At 51.2% G+C, this 19,654-nt stretch overlaps 1 protein-coding gene across 1 annotated transcript; it reads left to right on the top strand.

Annotated features, from left to right (window-relative positions):
• Positions 1-6,425: 6,425 nt before the first annotated feature.
• LOC113013018 (mucin-2-like) lies at positions 6,426-13,655 on the top strand (the record flags this gene model as incomplete). Its single annotated transcript, XM_026153549.1, has 4 exons — positions 6,426-6,869; positions 7,079-8,992; positions 9,554-10,010; positions 10,066-13,655. Coding segments are annotated over exons 1-4 (6,405 nt in total), but the record flags the coding sequence as incomplete, so codon positions are not given.
• Between the last annotated feature and the right edge of the window lie 5,999 nt (positions 13,656-19,654).

Consider the following 19,654-nt stretch of genomic DNA (forward strand, 5'->3'; position numbering starts at 1 on the left):
AGCAGGCTGCTTCCCCATTCACTTTAAACTAGTAGCAGCTCCTGTAGTGGGACGTCCAGGAGCTGCAGTTGATGATAACCCCTGTCCCAACAGATCAGTTGATGGTGCTGGAACACAGAAGAAAGTCATAACCCACACAATGACTGAAACCTACCGTTGCACAGAGCGATCTATACCTGCAGGGCTTGTAGGTCCTCGTTGTGCGGCTTCTGTCTTTCTTGAGGGTGTGCAGTGTGAGTCCATAATGGACACCGGCTCACAAGTTACAACAGTGTCCGAGTGTTTCCATAAGAACCATCTGTCTCACTTACCTATACATCCAATTCATGCCCTTCTTGAAATCGAAGGAGCAGGTGGACAGCAGGTCCCCTATCTTGGTTACATAGAAGCGCGTGTCACTTTCCCGCTGTCTGTTCCTGGCAGGAAAGAGGAGCTAGTCGTGTTAGCACTTGTGGTGCCAGAGTGTCAGTTCAACAGCAGGACCCCCCTGTTGATTGGTACCAATGTGTTATTACGACTTTATGAACAAGTACTTGAACGGGATGGTCCAGAGGTTGTTTGCAAACTCTTCTCTAGAGATTTTGCAGTGATCTTCCAGCATATTGCCCAGATTCATGACCTCAACAACCATGCTCATCCTGTCAGGTTACATGGTGGAAACCCCATCACCATCCCTGCAAAACAAAAGTGCTGCATCACAGGTGATGTCAGGTTGAAAAGGAACAGTCAGACCACATTTGTGCTTGAACCCAATGAACATCACAGGTTGCCAGGTGGCGTGTTCCTTGAAGCTGCTCTGATGGACATTCCATTTAAGTCTAGCTGCAAGGTCCCGGTCGTCCTGCGCAATCTTAGTGACCATGATGTTACGCTGCAGCCAAAATGCATCATTGCTCAAATATGTGCAGCTCAGCAGGTCACATCACTTGGACCAGTGAAAGGTGACTCTCATCACAATAAGCCTGACAGTGACAACCTCGAGTTCAATCTTGATGATTCACCAATATCTGAACAATGGAAAGATCGTATCACCACCAAGCTTAGATCTATTCCAGAAGTCTTTGCTGTGGATGACCTGTCATATGGTCACACCACTGCAGTGAAACATCACATCAGGCTACATGACGAGACTCCTTTTAAGGAGAGGCCAAGGCCTATTCATCCCAGTGACAGGGAGGCAGTCAAGGAGCATCTTAAAGAACTGCTTGATGCAGGAATCATTAAAGAGTCACAGAGCCCTTTTGCATCCCCAGTGGTCTTGGTCCGGAAGAAGAATGGTTCTATCAGGTTATGCATTGACTACAGGAAGCTAAATGCTCGAACCATCAGAGATGCATACGCTCTTCCGAACATTGAGGAGACCTTTGCTGCCCTTAGCGGTGCTAAATGGTTCTCCGTCATGGACCTTAAATCTGGTTATTACCAGGTTGAGATGGCCGAAGAAGACAAGCCTAAAACCGCTTTCACGTGTCCCCTCGGCTTCTTTGAATTCAATCGCATGCCTCAGGGTGTCACGAACGCACCAAGCACTTTTCAGCGCCTTATGGAAAGGTGTGTCGGTGACTTGCATCTCAATGAGGTATTGGTGTTTCTGGACGACTTGATTGTCTTTTCAGACACATTGGAAGAACATGAAGCACGACTTATGAAGGTGCTGAACCGTCTTAAAGATTTCGGTCTAAAGCTTTCTCCGGAGAAATGTCACTTCTTTAAGACGTCAGTAAAGTATCTTGGTCATGTCGTGGATGCACGAGGAGTTCATACTGACCCTGACAAGATATCCGCCTTGAGAGACTGGCCTCGTCCTTCAAATAGGAAAGAGCTTAAATGTTTCTTAGGCTTCGCTGGGTATTATCGGCGGTTTGTCGAAGGATATTCCCAGATAGCCAAACCTCTTAATAGCCTGACAGCAGGCTACTATCCACCAAAGAAAAGGGGCAAAGTGTACAAGAGGGAACGCTTCACGACTCTTGTGAGCCCTAATGCACCGCTCGGTGAGGAGTGGACTTCAGAGTGTGAGAGTGCATTCAGAACCCTGATCAAGAAACTGACGTCTGCGCCCATCCTTGCTTTTGCGAATCCACAACTACCATATGTTGTACATACTGACGCTTGTCGCGATGGATTGGGGGCAGCGCTCTATCAAGAGCAGGAGGGGAAGCTCAGAGTTGTCGCGTATGCCAGTCGAGGTCTTTCCAAGAGCGAGAGAAACTACCCTACGCACAAACTCGAATTCTTGGCCTTAAAGTGGGCCATTTGTGAAAAGTTCAGTGATTTCCTTTATGGGTCAAGTTTCACTGTGCTTACCGACAACAACCCCCTCACATACGTCTTGACATCTGCGAAGTTAGATGCTGCTGGTCATCGCTGGTTAGCCGCTCTTTCTACTTACCAGTTTACCATCAAGTACAGAGCAGGGCAGGCCAACCGCGATGCAGATGGGTTATCCCGGCGGCCTCAAGGTCCGCCTCTTGAGGATGAAGCTTTCACTAAAGAAAGAGAGAGAATAGAGGACATGAAAAAACGGTTCATGGAAGCAGGAGATGACATGGATCATGAGGTGTTCTCTGCATTATGTCAACGTCATCTTGTGATGGTTAAAGATGAACGTCACCCTCATTCAGAGCAGCCTGTCATTGCGGAGTCTCTTGTTGTCGACCCTTCTGTAGTGCCTGATGTTTTCGATGAGGACACTTTACCATCCATGGCTAACTCTGACTGGTGTAATGCTCAAAATAATGATCCGTCTCTCTCACGTGTCATCACCTTTGTGAGGAGAGCTGTAAAACCCAGTTTCAGAGAGACAAACCTTGAACATCCCGATGTCAAACTTCTTTTTAGGGAGTGGAAAAAACTTGAACTCAGGGATGGTGTCCTGTACAGGAAGTGGTCTGAGCGAGGCGAACTGGTGTATCAGTTGGTCTTACCCGAACAGTTCAGAGAGAGGGCACTGCAAGGAGTGCATGATGATGTTGGCCATCTCGGTTCTGAGCGTGCACTTCAGCTTGCTCGTGCCAGGTTCTACTGGCCGAGAATGGCCAGAGACATCGAGGAGAAGTGCAAAAAGTGCGAACGCTGTTTCAGGCGGAAGGCTGTGCCTCAGAGGGCCGCGCCTTTGGAAAACATTTCTGCTACTTATCCACTTGAACTTCTTTGTATGGATTATCTATCCCTTGAGCCGGATGATAGAGACACGAGAAACATTTTAGTCATCACCGACCACTTTACAAAATTTGCTGTGGCGGTGCCGACTAGGGATCAGAAAGCCAGAACTGTTGCGAAGGCTTTATGGGAGAACTTTATTGTTCACTACGGGTTCCCCAGTCGTCTGCTCAGCGACCAGGGCAGGGACTTTGAGTCTAAGACGATCAGAGAACTCTGCACACTGATTGGAGCAGACAAAGTTCGTACCACCCCGTACCATCCCCGGGGAAACCCAGTGGAACGATTTAACCGGACCCTCCTTGGTATGCTAGGGACCCTGGAAGAAAGAGACAAATATCATTGGAGAGATTTTGTCAAACCTCTGGTCCACGCATACAATTGCACGAGAAACAGTACAACAGGCTATTCGCCTTACGAACTAATGTTTGGTAGGCAGCCCAGACTGCCGATTGATCTTGTCCTGGGAATCCAACCTGATATGGCAAGTCACAAGACCCACTCAGAGTATGTCAAGGGCCTTCGTCAACGCCTACAGGAGAGCTACTCATTAGCTGCTAAAAATGCCAAGAAGATGGGAGAGAAGAACAAGGCTAGGTTTGACAGGGAGGTCAGGGCAGCTGAACTCTTAGAAGGGGATAGGGTCTTAGTGAGAAACGTGAATATCAGGGGGAAACACAAACTGGCAGATCGGTGGGAACAGAAAATCCATGTTGTTGTCAGACGGATTAGCGACAGTCCTGTTTATGTAGTCAAACCTGAGACAGGGGAGGGGCCACACCGTACGTTGCATAGAGACCTTCTTTTGCCGTGCGGGTTCCTACCTGTAACTGAGATCAGAGAGCAAAGTTCTTCCACTGACGCATCGAGGAAAATGAGACTGAGGGGCAAAACAACAAAAGGCGTGCAAGGGGACACTGATTGTCAGGAGGACGAGTCGTACAGTGATGAAGATGAACTGTATCCTAATACATGGATGCCAGAAATCATCACGAAGGGTCCTTTCCTGCAGAGGGAAGGAGGCTTCAATGAGCCTCAGCCAGTTTCCAGGGTATTAAACCCAGACACCCCTTCTTTTGTGCCCCAAAGTTCCGCACACTTACCTGGAAGACCTACTCACGAGCTTCAACCAGGAACTCCTTATGTTAGCTCTGAGAATAGTGGTTCAGTTACACATCCTACTTCACACTGTAGGACTCCGGACCATATTGTCATTGATATTCCCGAACCTGATGTGACACAAATCTCACCTGATGAAGAGAACACAGATCTCATCACCACAGACCCTGTAGTTGCAGACACTGACAATGTAGTATCTGAGAGTCAAGAGTCCGAGAACGCAAGTGTCCGGCGTTCTACTAGGGAGAGACGTCCACCTCGGAAACTCACCTACGATGAGCTGGGGGAGCCTTTAACCTTGGCCATTAGTTCATTCTTTCAGGCTTTAGGGGCTGCTATTTCACATGTGTCTGTACCGGTAGGGGCAGGTATGCATGCTGGGACTCATGCAGTCTAGAGGGGGAGAATGTAACCCTGGTAAGATTTACAGCAATCAGAAGTACAGGGTTCTTTGAATGCATCGTAGTCCTTGTCTGATAGTTTAATTTCCGGGCTTGCCCTGACGGCACCGTCTGCGGCTCCGTGCGCGTGAAGGTGTGGTGTAGAGGAAAAAGGACGGCAAGGAAAAACTCCATGCTGCCGCGGAGCACGGTTTTTTCCCGTTGAAAGAGAGGAAAGAGGTTTAATTAACATTTGTGAGAGAGCTGTCGTTAGCGGTGAACCACAGACGGGTACCTACCTGAAAGGAGCCGGAGTATTTCTTTGAACTTTTTGAACTATTCTGGTGAGTTAGCCTAGCTCACTTAGCACCGCTATTGCAGTTCAATGCACTGGAAAAAATAACTAACCAGTCAGAATAGTAGTAAATGTGTTTAATGATGTTTAAGATGTGTTTTCATAGTATTGCAATGTTGTGACAGTTTTGTTTATTATGAGTGTCTAATGTTTTTACTTTCTTGGGCCTGCTAGTTCAGCCGCGGCCAGCTAAGTGGTTATGCGCAGTTCACGTGCAATAGCTGTGCTGTTACTGTAACTGCGGGTGATGCACAGTAATACCGGTGTATTTACTTTTAATGTGTCACAAGATGCAAATTTATTTTAATATTTCAAAAGAACCAAGGACATTAGGAACAAGGACATTTAAGGAATGTGGACATCTAACATTCTGCATATTTGTGTGCAGACTGGTTTTTTTTTGAGGTACAGTTCCATGGGTGCCAAGTGAGGAGCTGGTATCGTGGGTCTAAGACACTGTTGCTGCTGTGGAGGCCTTCTCTGTGTCAGGACGCCGACACGTTGATGCCTGCCGTACCAGGAGGGCGGTAGGGAAAAAAACAAAAGGAAGCCCACCTGAGAGATACCTTATCATTTTCTTTGCTACTTTTTCTCCGCCTGAGATTCAGGTCGTTTTCAGTTCTTAACCCAGGACAGTGGGTAACTGAATAAACTGACACCATAAGGAACTGGACACTCACGTGCTATTTTCTTTTCTTTTTCCTTTTCTTTGGGGTGTTGAAATATTGTGTTTTTTGTCTTACATCTATTTTGATTGTTTCAATTATTTTTGTGATGCATTTGAGATGGTTACTGCATTTGAAGGTATCCCTACATTGAGGATGAGCAAAGGGAACTGATCCAAAAGGAAATATATAAAGCAAACTTTGTTTCATAAACCTGTGGTCGTGCGTGTTATGTGGGTTGGAAGTCTCATTGCTCTTACAGAGTTGCTACCGCCAATCTCCTTCCCAAACCTAGATTCGGATATTGTAGACATTGCACTTGGGCGAGCAGTATAGATCATCTCTTTATAGATAGAGGGACACACGTCCAGGTTACATCACCATCAAACTAAAAATGTTCTATTGTATAAATTATATTGATGTTTTCAGGTAAGGGTGAAAATTGTTCCAAAAACAGATGTTGGAATGAATTCATGGCATTTTTGCATTAGGAAGTTATAGTACATTAAGGATTCATTTGGGAATGGTAACTCAGAGTAATTTGATGAAAAAGGAATTTAAAAATTGTACTTAATAAATACATACATTCATATTTAAGAGTATGTGAACTTATCTCCTACAGCTACGGGGACAGGAGCAATGACGAGCACGCCACCTCCAACAACAACCACCACTGCTTCACCGACCACCACCACCACGTCACCTCCCACAACAACCACCACTGCCCCAACGACCACCACCACAATGGCTCCTCCTACAACAACCACCCATGCCCCAACGACCACTACCAAGGCTCCTCCCACAACAACCACGACTGCCCCACCGACAACAACAGCCACGGCTCCTCCGACAACAGTCACCATTGCCCCACCGACTACCACCACCGCGGTTCCTCCCACAACAACCACCACTGCCCCACCGATGACCACCACGGCTCCTCCGACAACGAACACGGCTGCCCCACCGACAACAACCTCCACGGCTCCTCCAACAACAACCACCACTAACCCACCGACCACCACCACTACGATTCCTCCAACAACCACCACAGCTATTACAACAATCACCACTGGGCCACCGACCACAACTACCACGGCTCCTCCCACAACAAGCACCACTACCCCACCGACCACCACCACGGCTCCTCCCACAACAACCACCACTGCCCCACCGACAAAAACTACAACGGTCCCTCCCACAACAACCACCACTGCCCAACCGACAACCACCACCACGGCTCCTCCGACAACAACCACCACTGCCTCACAGACCACCACCACCACCACGGCTCCTCCCACAACAACCACCACTGCCCCACCGACCACCACCACGGCTCCTCCCACAACAACCACCACTGCCCCACCGACCACCACCACGGCTCCTCCGACGACAACAAGCACCACTGCCCAACAGACCACCACTACCACGGGTCCTCCGACGACAACCACCACTGCCCCACCGACCACCACCACCACGGCTCCTCCGACAACAACCACCACTGCCCCACCGACAACAACCTCCACGGGTCCTCCGACACCAACCACCACTACCCAACCGACCACCACCATGGGTCCTCCAACGACAACCACCACTGCCCCACCAACCATGGCTCCTCCCACAACAACCACAACTGCCCCACCGACAACAACCTCCACGGCTCCCCCGACAACAACCACCACTGCGCCACCGAGCACCACTTCCACGGCTCCTCCCACAACTATGACAACAACCACAAATGCCCCAGCAACAACCACCATGGCTCCTCCCACAACAACCACCACTGCCCCACCGACCACCGCCACGGCTCCTCCCACAATAACCACAACTGCCCCACCGACCACCACCACGGCTCCTCCCACAACAACCACCACAGCCCCACCGACCACCACCACGGCTCCTCCGACAACAACCACGGCTCCTCCAACAACAACCACCACTGCCCCACCGACAACCACCACCACGGCTCCTCCGACAACGACAACCACTGCCCCACCGACCACCACCACGGCTCCTCCCACCACAACCACCACTGCCCCACGGACCACCGCCACGGCTCCTCCCACAACAACCACGGCTGCCCCACCGACAACAACCTCCACGGCTCCTCCAACAACAACCACCACTACCCCACCGACCACCACCACTACGATTCCTCCAACAACCACCACAGCTATTACAACAACCAGCACTGCCCAACCGACCACCACCACGGCTACTCCCACAACACCCACCACTGCCCCACCGACAACCACCACCACGGCTCCTCCCACAACAACCACAACTTCCCCACCAACCACCGCCGCGGCTCCTCCCACAACAACCACGACTGCCCCACCGACAACAACCTCCACGGCTCCTCCGACAACATCCACCACTACCCCACCGACCAGCACCACTGCGAATCCTCCAACCACCACCACAGCTATGACAACAACCACCACTGCCCCTCTGACAACCACCACGGCTCCTCGCACAACAACCACTGCCCCACCAACCACCACCACGGCTCCTCCCACAACAATCACCACTGCTCCACCGACCACCACTACCACGGCTCCTCCGACAGCAACCACCATTGCCTCACCGACTACAACCACTACGATTCCTCCAACAACCACCACAACTATGACAACAACTACCACAGCCCCTCCTACAACCACCACGGCTCCTCCCACAACAACCACCATTCCGCCACCGACAATTACCACCACGGTTCCTCCCACAGCAACCACCACTGCTCCACCGACCACCACTACCACGGCTCCCCCGACGACAACCACCAGTGCCCCACCGACCACCTCTACCACGGCTCCGATGACAACAACTACCACTGCCCCACCGACAACCACCACCACGGCCCCTCCCACAACAACCACCACTGCCCCACCAACCACGGCTCCTCCCACAACAACCACAACTGCCCCACCGACAACAACCTCCACGGCTCCTCCGACAACAACCACCACTGCCCCACCGACCACCACTACCACGGGTCCTCCCACAACAACCACCACTCCCCCACCGACCACCGCCATGGATCCTCCCACAACATCCACCACTGCTCCACCGACCACAACTACCACGGCTCATCCGACGACAACCACCAGTGCCCCTCCGACCACCACCAACACGGCTCCGACGACAACAACTACCACTGCCCAGCCGACAACCACCATCACGGCCCCTCCCACAACAACCACCACTGCCCCACCAACCACAGCTCCTCCCACAACAACCACAACTGCCCCACCGACAACAACCTCCACGGCTCCTCCGACGACAACCACCACTGCCCCACCAACCACCACCACGTCTCCTCCCACAACAACCACCACTGCCCCACCGACCACCACCACGGGTCCTCCCACAACAACCACCACTGCCCCACTGACAACCACTACCACGGGTCCTCCCACGACAACCACCACTGCCCCACCGACCACCACTACCACTGCTCCTCCGACGACAACCACCACTGCCCCACCGACAACCACCACCACGGCTCCTCCAACAACAACCACCACTGCCTCACCGACCACCACCACTACCACGGCTCCTCCGACAACAACCACCATTTCCCCACCGACTACAACCACTACGATTCCTCCAACAACCACCACAACTATGACAACAACCACCACTGCCCCACCGACCACCACCACTGCCCCACCGACAACATCCACCACTGCTCCACCGACCACCACCACCACGGCTCCTCCAACAACAACCACCACTGCCCCACCGACCACCACCACGTCTCTTCCCACAACAACCACCACTGCCCCACCGTCCACCACCACGGGTCCTCCCACAACAACCACCACTGCCCCACTGACAACCACTACCACGGGTCCTCCCACGACAACCACCAGTGCCCCACCGACCACCACCACCACGGCTCCTCCGACAACAACCACCACTACCCAACCTACCACCACCACGGCTCCTCCCACAACAAGCACCACTGCCCCACCCACAACCACAACGGCTCACCAGACAACAACCACCACTGCCCCACCGACCACCACCACTACGATTCCTCCAACAATAACCACAGCTATGACAACAACCACCACTGCCCCACCGACAACCACCATCACGGCTCCTCCAACAACAACCACCACTGCCTCACCGATCACCACCACTACCACTGCCCCACTGACTACAACCACTACGATTCCTCCAACAACCACCACAACTATGACAACAACCACCACTGCCCCACCGACCACCACCACGGCTCCTCCGACAACAACCACCATTTCCCCACCGACTACAACCACTACGATTCCTCCAACAACCACCACAACTATGACAACAACCACCACTGCCCCACCGACCACCACCACTGCCCCACCGACCACCACCACTGCCCCACCGACAACATCCACCACTGCTCCACCGACCACCACCACCACGGCTCCTCCAACAACAACCACCACTGCCCCACCGACCACCACCACGTCTCTTCCCACAAAAACCACCACTGCCCCACCGACCACCACCACGGGTCCTCCCACAACAACCACCACTGCCCCACTGACAACCACTACCACGGGTCCTCCCACGACAACCACCAGTGCCCCACCGACCACCACCACCACGGCTCCTCCGACAACAACCACCACTACCCAACCTACCACCACCACGGCTCCTCCCACAACAACCACCACTGCCCCACCCACAACCACAACGGCTCACCAGACAACAACCACCACTGCCCCACCGACCACCACCACTACGATTCCTCCAACAACCACCACAACTATGACAACAACCACCACTGCCCCACCGACCACAACCACGGCTCCTCCCGCAACAACCACCACTGCGCCACCGACCACCACCACGGCTCCTCCGACAACAACCACCACTGCCCCACCGACCACCACCACGGCTCCTCCCACAACAACCACCACTGCCCCACCGACAACATCCACCACTGCTCCACCGACCAGCACCACCACGGCTCCTCCAACAACAACCACCACTGCCCCACCGACCACCACCACGTCTCTTCCCACAACAACCACCACTGCCCCACCGACCACCACCACGGGTCCTCCCACAACAACCACCACTGCCCCACTGACAACCACTACCACGGGTCCTCCCACGACAACCACCACTTCCCCACCGACCATCACTACCACGGCTCCTCCAACAACAACCACCACTGCCCCACCGACCACCACCACCACGGCTCCTCCGACAACAACCACCACTGCCCCACCGACCACCACCACGACTCCTCCCACAACAACCACCACTGCCCCACCGACAACCACCACCACGGGTCTTCCCACAACAACCACCACTGCCCCACCGACAACCACCACTGCCCCACCGACAACATCCACCACTGCTCCACCGACCACCACCAACACGGCTCCGACAACAACAACCACCACTGCCCCACCGACAACCACCATCACGGCCCCTCCCACAACAACCACCACTGCCCCACCAACCACAGCTCCTCCCACAACAACCACAACTGCCCCAACGACAACAACCTCCACGGCTCCTCCGACGACAACCACCACTGCCCCACCAACCACCACCACGGCTCCTCCCACAACAACCACCACTGCCCCACCGACCACCACCACCACGGCTCCTCCGACAACAACCACCACTGCCCAACCTACCACCACCACGGCTCCTCCCACAACAAGCACCACTGCCCCACCCACAACCACAACGGCTCACCAGACAACAACCACCACTGCCCCACCGACCACCACCACTACGATTCCTCCAACAACAACCACAGCTATGACAACAACCACCACTGCCCCACCGACAACCACCATCACGGCTCCTCCAACAACAACCACCACTGCCTCACCGATCACCACCACTACCACTGCCCCACTGACTACAACCACTACGATTCCTCCAACAACCACCACAACTATGACAACAACCACCACTGCCCCACCGACCACAACCACGGCTCCTCCCACAACAACCACCACTGCCCCACCGACCACCACCACGGCTCCTCCCACAACAACCACCACTGCCCCACCGACAACATCCACCACTGCTCCACCGACCACCACCACCACGGCTCCTCCAACAACAACCACCACTGCCCCACCGACCACCACCACGTCTCCTCCCACAACAACCACCACTGCCCCACCGACCACCACCACGGCTCCTCCCACAACAACCACCACTGCCCCACCGACAACATCCACCACTGCTCCACCGACCACCACCACCACGTCTCCTCCCACAACAACCACCACTGCCCCACCAACCACGACTCCTCCCACAACAACCACATCTGCCACACCGACCACCACTACCACGGCTCCTCCGACGACAACCACCACTGCCCCACCGACCACCACCACGTCTCTTCCCACAACAACCACCACTGCCCCACCGACCACCACCACGGCTCCTCCCACAACAACCACCACTGCCCCACCGACAACCACTACCACGGGTCCTCCCACGACAACCACCACTGCCCCACCGACCACCACTACCACGGCTCCTCCAACGACAACCACCAGTGCCCCACCGACCACCACCACCACGGCTCCTCCGACAACAACCACCACTGCCCAACCTACCACCACCACGGCTCCTCCCACAACAAGCACCACTGCCCCACCCACAACCACAACGGCTCACCAGACAACAACCACCACTGCCCCACCGACCACCACCACTACGATTCCTCCAACAACAACCACAGCTATGACAACAACCACCACTGCCCCACCGACAACCACCATCACGGCTCCTCCAACAACAACCACCACTGCCTCACCGATCACCACCACTACCACTGCCCCACTGACTACAACCACTACGATTCCTCCAACAGCCACCACAACTATGACAACAACCACCACTGCCCCACCAACCACAACCACGGCTCCTCCCGCAACAACCACCACTGCGCCACCGACCACCACCACGGCTCCTCCCACTACAACCACGGCTGCCCCACCGACAACCACCACCACGGGTCTTCCCACAACAACCACCACTGCCCCACCAACCACCACCACTGCCCCACCGACAACATCCACCACTGCTCCACCGACCACCACCACCACGGCTCCGACGAAAACAACTACCACTGCCCCACCGACAACCACCACCACGACCCCTCCCACAACAACCACCACTGCCCCACCAACCACGGCTCCTCCCACAACAACCACCACTGCCCCACCGACAACAACCTCCACGGCTCCGACGACAACAACTACCACTGCCCAACCGACCACCACCACGTCTCCTCCCACAACAACCACCACTGCCCCACCAACCACGGCTCCTCCCACAACAACCACATCTGACACACCGACCACCACTACCACGGCTCCTCCGACGACAACTACCAGTGCCCCACCGACCACCACCACGGCTCCTCCCACAACAACCACCACTGCCCCACCGACCACCACTACCACGGCTCCTCCGACGACAACCACCAGTGCCCCACTGTCCACCACCACCACGATTTCTCCAACAACCACCACAGCTCTTTCATCAACAACCACTGCCCCACTGACCACCAACACGGCTCCTCCGACAACAACCACCACTGCCCCACCGACCACCACCACTACGATTCCTCCAACAACAACCATAGCTATGACAACAACCACCACTGCCCCACCGACAACCAACATGGCTCCTCCCACAACAACCACCACTGCCCCACCAACCACGGCTCCTCCGACAACAACCACCATTCCCCCACCGACCACCACCACCACGGCTTCTCCAACAACAACCACCACTTCCCCACTGACCACCACCACTACAATTCCTCCAACAACAACCAAAGCTATGACAACAATAACCACTGCACCACCGAACACCACTACCACGGCTCCTCCGACAACAACCACCACTGCCCCACCGACCACCACCACAACAGCTTCCCCGACAACAACCACCACTGCCCCACCGACCACCACGGCTCCTCCCACAACAACCACCACTGCCCCACCGACCACCACCACCACGGCTTCTCTAACAACAACCACCACTTCCCCACTGATCACCACCACTACGATTCCTCCAACAACAACCAAAGCTATGACAACAATAACCACTGCGCCACCGACCACCACTACCATGGCTCCTCCCACAACAACCACCACTGCCCCACCAACCACCACAACAGCTCCCGCGACAACAACCACCACTGCCCCACCGACCACCACCACGGCTCCTCCCACAACAACAACCACTGCCCCACTGACAACCACCACCACAGCTTCTCCGACAACAACCACCACTGCCCCACCGACCACCACCACGGCTCCTCCGACAACAACAACCACTGCCCCACCGACCACCACTACGGTTCCTCCCACAACAACCACCACTTCCCCACCGATCACCATCACAGCTCCCCCGACAACAACCACCACTGCCCCACCGACCACCACCACCACGGCTCCTCCGACAACAACCACCACTGCCCCACCGACCAAAACCACGGGTCCTCCCACACCAACCACCACTGCCCCACCGACCCCAACCACGGGTCCTCCCACACCATCCACCACTGCCCCACCGACCACAACCACGGGTCCTCCGACACCAACCACCACTGCCCCACCAACCACCACCACTACAATTCCTCAAACAATCACCACAGCTATGACAAAAAACCACCACTGCCCCACCGACCACCACCACAGTTCCTACCCCAACAACCACGACTGCCCCACCGACCACCACCACGGTTCCTACCACAACTACCAACACTGTCCCACCGACCACCACCTCAACAGCTCCCCTGACAACAACCACCACTGCCCCACCGACAACCACCACCACGGCTCCTCCGACAACAACCACCACTGCCCCACCGACAACCACCACCACGGCTCCTCCGACAACAACCACCACTGCCCCACCGACCACCACCACTACGATTCTTCCAACAACCGCCACAGCTATTACAGCAACCACCACTGCCCCACCGACAACCACCACCACCACAGCTCCTCCGACAACAATTACCACAGCCCCACAAACAACCACCACCACGGCTCCTCTCACAACAACCACCACTTACCCACCGACAACAACAACCACAGCTCCTCCGACAACAACCACCACTGCCCCACCAACAACCACCACCACCACAGCTCCTCCGACAACAATTACCACTGCCCCACAAACAACCTCTACCACGGCTCCTCTCACAACAACCACCACTTACCCACAGACAACAACAACCACGGCTCCTCCAACAACAACCACCACTGCCCCACCAACAACCACCACAAACACGGCTCCTCCCACAACAACCACCACTGCCTCACCGACCACCACCACATTCCCACCGACCACCACCACCACGGCTTCTCCAACAACAACCACCACCTCCCCACTGACCATCACCACTACGATTCCTCCAACAACAACCAAAGCTATGACAACAATAACCACTGCGCCACCGAACACCACCACAACAGCTTCCCCGACAACAACCACCACTGCCCCACCGACCACCACCACGGTTCCTACCACAACAACCAACACTGTCCCACCGACCACCACCTCAACAACTCCCCTGACAACAACCACCACTACCCCACCGACCTCCACCACTACGATTCTTCCAACAATCGCCACAGCTATTACAACAACCACCACTGCCCCACCGACCACCACTACCACGGCTCCTCCGACAACAACAATTACTACTGCCCCACCGACCACCACCACCACGGCTCCTCTGACAACAACAATTACCACTGCCCCACCGACCACCACCACAACAGCTCCCCCGAGAGCAACCACCACTGCCCCACCGACGACCACCACGGCTCATCCCACAACAACAACCACGGCTACTCTGACAACAACAACCACCAGATATGTTGTTTTCAGATCCCTTCAAAGCAATTTTACCAAGGACTTGTCGAATTCATCATCTGATGCTTTTAAAGACCGATCTGTATCTATAAAGACACAGGTAATCGTTTACTTTTCCCACTAATATATAGCATTTATTAGGTATGTAATTAGTTTTTTCCATCGTTCGAGGCAAATCTGCTCCCCTCTTTGTGGAAAGCAGAATGAATGCTGTGTGCTCTGTAAACAGAATAGACATTAAAACACCAAATACTCAGTGAAATAAATGTTTAAAAAATGAATTGCAGATTGCTGATCTAGAGAGAGAGGTGAAAACATTAGACATCAGGAATATACAAAATTGATAGAGCAAGTACTTTTTTTTTGTACTGAACCATCATTGCTACTCACTATAGAGGTCATGTTCTTTGATTTGCCCTTTAATTAGTCTTCTGTCTTACTGTAAAGTTTACAATTGATATAAAATTCGTCTGTTTGTGTACATTAAGAAACAGATAGACATTGTTTTAAGGAAATCTGCTTTGTGTCTGCAGATTGAACCTGCTTACAAAAACTCGTTCCCTTCCTCCTTTGTCTCCTTGGCCGTTGTGAGCTTCAGGTAATTTCACTATTTTGATATATAATGTTAAGAGCAGTGACCTAACGCCCTATATATTCAAAACTATCATTTTTGTGTCTGCATTTACAGGCAAGGATCAGTCATCAACACCATAGAACTTCATTTTTTAAACTCATCTGTTCCAAATGACACTGAAATTAGAAGTGTTTTGATCAGTCAAGCCTCAAACGTGACAGGCTTTGACATCGAAAGGGCCTCCATCACTGTCAGTTCCACATGTGAGTACTATTTCGTTATGTTTGATCAAAAAGTCTCAAAGGTTTTAGAGGGACTTAGTTAAATGTTTTATGTCCATTTTGTCCTCATTTTAAATCTACCACAGTGATCCCAACAACTACCACAGTTACACCAACAACAAACACAACACCATCAACTACTACATCAGCTGCAACAACAACAACATCTTCTCCAACAACTACCACAACTACAAAAGCTCCGACTGCACCTGTCCAAGTTTTTCTGTTTCTACAGTTCCTTGAACCATATGTACCTGAACTCACAGACCCCACCAGCAGTGTATATCAAGATCGCAAAAGACGAGTTGAAGAGACGGTGAGTAATATTTCAACTTAATATATCTTTTATTGACTGACACTTTATCTAGAGAACAAATCTGAAAGCATACATTTTCTTTCATTTAAATAGGCATTTTTAGACAATGTAATTTTTAAGTTGTTTCACCATGTTTAAATTTTCTTTTTGTGTTAATTTTTTGCAGTGTGATAGAATCTACAAACCAAAATTTCCTTTCTTCATCCGTGCCATTGTCATTCGGTTCAGGTAAAAAAAAATTTTTTAACAGTAATTAAGTTACTTTCCTCTAAATTATTATTTTTAATTTAATTTTAATGTTAAATGTATCATGTAACATAGTTAAACCATTCAATAATCTGCCATTATTATCTAACATCTGACTCACTTTCTTTCATGGCACAGTCTTGTTAGAGTCCAAACACGAGTGGATAGAACTGAGGCAGAGGTGGAGCTTGTGTTCAATCAAACAGCACCCAATGCACAAGTCCCAAATGATACTACTATTGTTCAAATTTTGAAACAGGCTATTAACAGTTCCAGCAGCAATTTCAGCATTGCCATGATTCCTGACACAATATCAGTAACTTCTGGTGAGTATTTGAAAATGCAAACGAAATTTATTTTGGAGTTAATCAAGGACAAAGAAATTATTTTAGTCTGTACATAAATACATATTAATCTACTTCTGAAAAATATTTTATAGTTCCCATCAATGTCACGACTGTTGCACCAACTACTGCCAATTCCACTACTGCTGCACCTACAGCTTCCACAACTACAACTGCATTATCTACAACTACAGCTTCAAGTGGAGCATGCCACAAGATCAATCCCAGCACTGTTTCCCCCCTGGTTCTCTTGTTATGGCTTCTGTCAAACTAGCAATAGCATCTGTGCTGGTTTCCATGTCAATGGCCAGCGGAACACAAACTCTTTCACTGAAATGTATTAAAAAAAGAAAAGAAAAGAATGACATTAGAAACCCAAGCCATGTGATTATCTAGAATGAATCTGGCCTGAAAAGAATGACACAGACTTTAACCACCCAGTTGATTTAATCATCTACAGCAAATCTGACCTAAGAATGCATGAACAAAAGCTTTAAATATATCCTGTGGGTGGGCCTGTAGTGTAGAGGCTTAGAACTTTACGCAGTTGAGCTCATTATATAGTGCCAAGCTACAACAATAGTCACATCAAGGTGCTTTATGTTATAATGTTAAGGTACTTTTATTGTAAGGATCCTACAATAATACAGAGAAAACACTGGCCTGTTTAGGTCCAGGTCACTTGCTTGTAAGTGTGTCTCTGCCTTCATGTCTGTTAACTGTTCTTTTTCGTACTGGGGAAAAAAGGTCAAAATGCACAAAGTTTTTAAATTTTTAAGAAAATTATCCACAACTCATCCATTATTTTCTAAATCACTGTAAAGCTGGGTTTATATACACACACACGCGCACGCACACACGCGTGCGCACACACACACACGTGTATGTATGTACGTGTATGTATATATATATATATATATATATATATATATATATATATATATATATATATATATATATATATATATGAAATACACAGTATATATCACATATTAGATGTAAGAGTGTAAAAAGTAGTAGGTGTCCCATAAAAGCACAGTCACTTTTCTTATTTATACAAAGTGTATTTTTATAATTTTCCATTTCTGTATTCTGCGAGATTTCTTTTCTTTTTTTTTTTCTTCTTTTTTTTTTTACACATTTTCTGTAAGAAAAATCATAATGAACAGAATACAAAATTTATGAGAAATGAAAACAGTCTCCTGTGACGTCTAACGGTTTGGGTGGGTAAAGAGAAAGTTGATCAAGAAACTTTGAGGTCAGGAGCTTTAATTAAAAAAAGGCAAGGTTTGCAGATTGGTCTCTCAATTAAATTAAATTAAATTAAATTTCAATTCCGTTTTATTCATGTAGCGCCAAGTCACAACAGTAGTTTCCTCAAGGCACTTTATATTGTAAGGTAAAACCCCTACAATAATACAAAGAAAACAGAGAAAATCCCAGATTTCACATGAGCCCCTATGAGCAAGTGTTTTCGCGACAGTGGGAAGGAAAAACTCCTTTTTAACAAGAACCTCCAGCAGTAAGAGGCTCAGCAAGCAGCGGTCATCTGCCATGATCTGTTGGGGTGACTGGAGGGAGAAAGAACAACAAGGTGCTGTAGAAGAGAGCCAGAGATAATTGTAACTTGTAACCACAGAATGAGTGGAACTGAAGAAGAAATACTCAATGTATCATGGGAATTCAACAGCAGCCTAGATGTGTTGCAGCGTAACAAAGGGATCCAGCCCCATCTATATGCTTAACAAAAAGGAATGTTTTAATCCTAATCTTAAAAGTAGAGAGCTTGCAGTTTGTCTCCTCAAATCCAAACTGGAAGATGGTTCCACAGAAGATGATGGCTCCCCCCCATTCTACTTTTAAATACTCCAGGAACGACAAATATGCCTGCAGTCTGAGAGTGAAGTGCTCTCCTGGGGTCATATGGTACTGTAAGGTCAAGATGGAGCCTAATTATTCAAGACCTTGCATGCGAGGAGCAGGATTCTGAATTTAATTATGGATTTAACTCAAGATGGCGCCGAGTATGGCAGCCTCGTCGCGAGCTCCCCCAAGCAACGGCTTTCTTCTGTGTTTAATTTTACTTTTCCTTTATTTTTTCACGAGCAGCACTTGTCTCCTTGTGTACGACCGACAAACCTTACTGGACATAAAAGACGGTCTTTCTTATAACTTTCCGGAGTTCAAGTTTTGCAACACGGACGCTCCGTTTGCAGACCCCCCATTCATCTCACCTGAGACGCCTTTGTTCTCTGGCCCTGGAGGCCGCAAACGCCGACGCAGAGGGAGAAGATCTGGCGTTCTGGTTCGACTGAGACGGCGCACTAACAGACCAC

This window comes from Astatotilapia calliptera, chromosome 3 (genome assembly GCF_900246225.1).
Source record: "Astatotilapia calliptera chromosome 3, fAstCal1.2, whole genome shotgun sequence".
Taxonomy (NCBI): Eukaryota; Metazoa; Chordata; class Actinopteri; order Cichliformes; family Cichlidae; genus Astatotilapia; species Astatotilapia calliptera.